At 28.2% G+C, this 2,322-nt stretch overlaps 1 protein-coding gene across 1 annotated transcript; it reads left to right on the top strand.

Annotated features, from left to right (window-relative positions):
- Positions 1-463: 463 nt before the first annotated feature.
- LOC136985472 (uncharacterized protein F54H12.2-like) lies at positions 464-1,750 on the top strand. Its single transcript, XM_067282761.1, has one exon. It carries the CDS (start codon positions 464-466, stop codon positions 1,748-1,750), a length of 1,287 nt encoding a protein of 428 aa, XP_067138862.1.
- The last annotated feature ends 572 nt before the right edge of the window (positions 1,751-2,322 follow it).

Genomic DNA, 2,322 nt, shown 5'->3' with positions numbered 1-2,322 from the left:
ATATTAGTTCATGTTTGAAAGTACAAAATGAAGCTCGATCCTAAAGATTGTATAAATTATTACTGTAATCAAGCGGGAGGAACGATATACAGACCTGAGTTACGATTTCCTCTCACACGACAATTAGGAACAGGGAATTATTTTGCGGGACAGCAAATACAACGAGGATATGGATTTTTTGGAGATTTATTTCGTAAATCAATTCCTATTCTTAGTAAAGTAGGAAAATATCTAGGACGAAAAGCATTAAACTTTGCATCAAATGTTGGATCGGATGTAATTAGCGGGAAATCATTTAAAGAATCTACAAAATCACATTTAAAAGATATTGGTTCCGAAATAAAAGATGATGTAATTAAAAAAGTACAAGGTGGATCTGGTATAAAAAGAAAACGAATGAAAAGATTAATTCAGTCGCAGAATAAAAGGCGAAAACTAAAAGATATATTTACTGAGTGAGAAAATGGATCCACACTCTTGTCCATGCACCAAAAGTGAGTTGGATTTATTCAGTACAGTTTCAACTCAATTAGCTATTGACAATACATCAGAAGTTATAGTACATCCTGTCGCAACAATTTCGGATAGTCGAGCACCAATTGAATTTTATGTATCCGGTTCTGGTGAAAATTATATCGATCTACATTCAATTTATCTACATGTTCAAGCAAAAATTGTAAAGAAAAATGGAACAGATACTGCTGTAGATGAAAAAGTTGCTCCTGTCAATTATTTTTTAAATAGTTTGTTCTCTCAATGCAGTGTTTTTCTAAACGACAAACAAGTAATTTCACAGGTTAATTATCCCTACAGAGCAATTTTGGAGGCCTTATTATTTTACTCAAAAGAAGCACAAGAAACCTTTTTAACGAGTGCATTATTTTTTAAAGATACTGCACAACATATGGATTCCATAGAAAATAATGAAGGAATGGCTAAAAGATTTAATATTGGTAAACAAAGTAGACTAATAGATTTAGTCGGACGACTTCATATTGATTTATCACATCAACCTAAACTGTTAATTAATAATGTTGATTTACGAATTAAATTAGAAAGATCAAAAGATAATTTTGCTTTAATGGCAAATAATGATAATTATAAAGTCATTATTAAAAATGCATCTCTAAAAATTAATAAAGTAGATGTTAGTTCATCAGTTCAAATTGGAATAGAAAAAGCATTGCAAACAGGTATTATAAAAATGCCATTCCGCAGAACAGATATTAAAGTTTTTACTTTAAGTAGTGGAATTCAGTCTACAAATATATCAAATGCTGTTATCGGTCAGTTACCTTATAGAATTACAATTGGTTTAGTTTCAAATTCGGCATTTAATGGAAATGTAAAATACAATCCTTTTAATTTTAAAAATTACAATTTAAATTATATATGTTTATTAAAAGACAATCAAATGATTCCCCCAAAACCATATACTCCTGATTATACAAATAAAATATATGCAAGAAATTTTATATCATTATTTGAAGATATAGGATGCATTAACCATCATAAATTTACAAATATATCTTACGACGATTATAAAGATGGCTATACTTTATATTGTTTCGATCTTACTCCCGATCATTCTGCATCAGAATCGCATATAAGTGTTAATCAACAAGGAAATATCTCAATTGAATTAAAATTTTCAACTGCAATATTAGAAACGGTGAATGTTATTTGTTTGCTGGAATATAATAATACTCTAGAAATTGATCACTCAAGAACTGTGTTTGTGGACTATTAATGAATACCATTACTTTATGGAGACTGGCTTCAAGTGATTCGAAAATAAAAAGGACTTTCGGAGGTGTTTTTGCATCTGATGACTTACCCATTTGCATTGCTAATCGTAAATCGTTTATAATTAATTTAGATGAAAAAAATAAGCCTGGGAGTCATTGGGTATCTGTGTTCTTTACCGAAAAAACTTGTTTTTACTATGATAGCTATGGAATGAAACCGACAAAAACGAAAATTATAAAATTTATAAAACAAAATTCTAAAAATTGTTGCTGGAATAATATAGTTCATCAGAGTTTATATTCAACAACTTGCGGATATTTCTGTTTGTATTTTCTATATAAAATGAATAGAAATCAATGTTTAAAAGAATTAAGTACAACTGACAAATTTTATAACGATGAATTTGTAAAGAAATTTGTTAAAAATCATTTTTACTTAGCACATCCGAGTGCAATAATGTATAATCAATGTTGTACTTCAATGAAAAATAATAAAATTATTTAAATATAAATTTTTGTAAATTATTTAATATAGATATATACAAAAAAATATACTTACAACTCATCTTGGTAG

The sequence above is a fragment of the Centruroides vittatus genome, unplaced genomic scaffold (genome assembly GCF_030686945.1).
Source record: "Centruroides vittatus isolate TY-2023 unplaced genomic scaffold, ASM3068694v2 contig_970, whole genome shotgun sequence".
In the NCBI taxonomy this organism is placed as follows: Eukaryota; Metazoa; Arthropoda; class Arachnida; order Scorpiones; family Buthidae; genus Centruroides; species Centruroides vittatus.
Note: the sequence above shows the minus strand (reverse complement) of the source record. Positions and strands in the feature narration are given on the sequence as shown.

Bases quoted from the DNA above. Each gene is read 5' to 3' on its own strand.
- LOC136985472 (XM_067282761.1), top strand. From the start codon at position 464: ATGGATCCACACTCTTGTCCATGCACCAAAAGTGAGTTGGATTTATTC.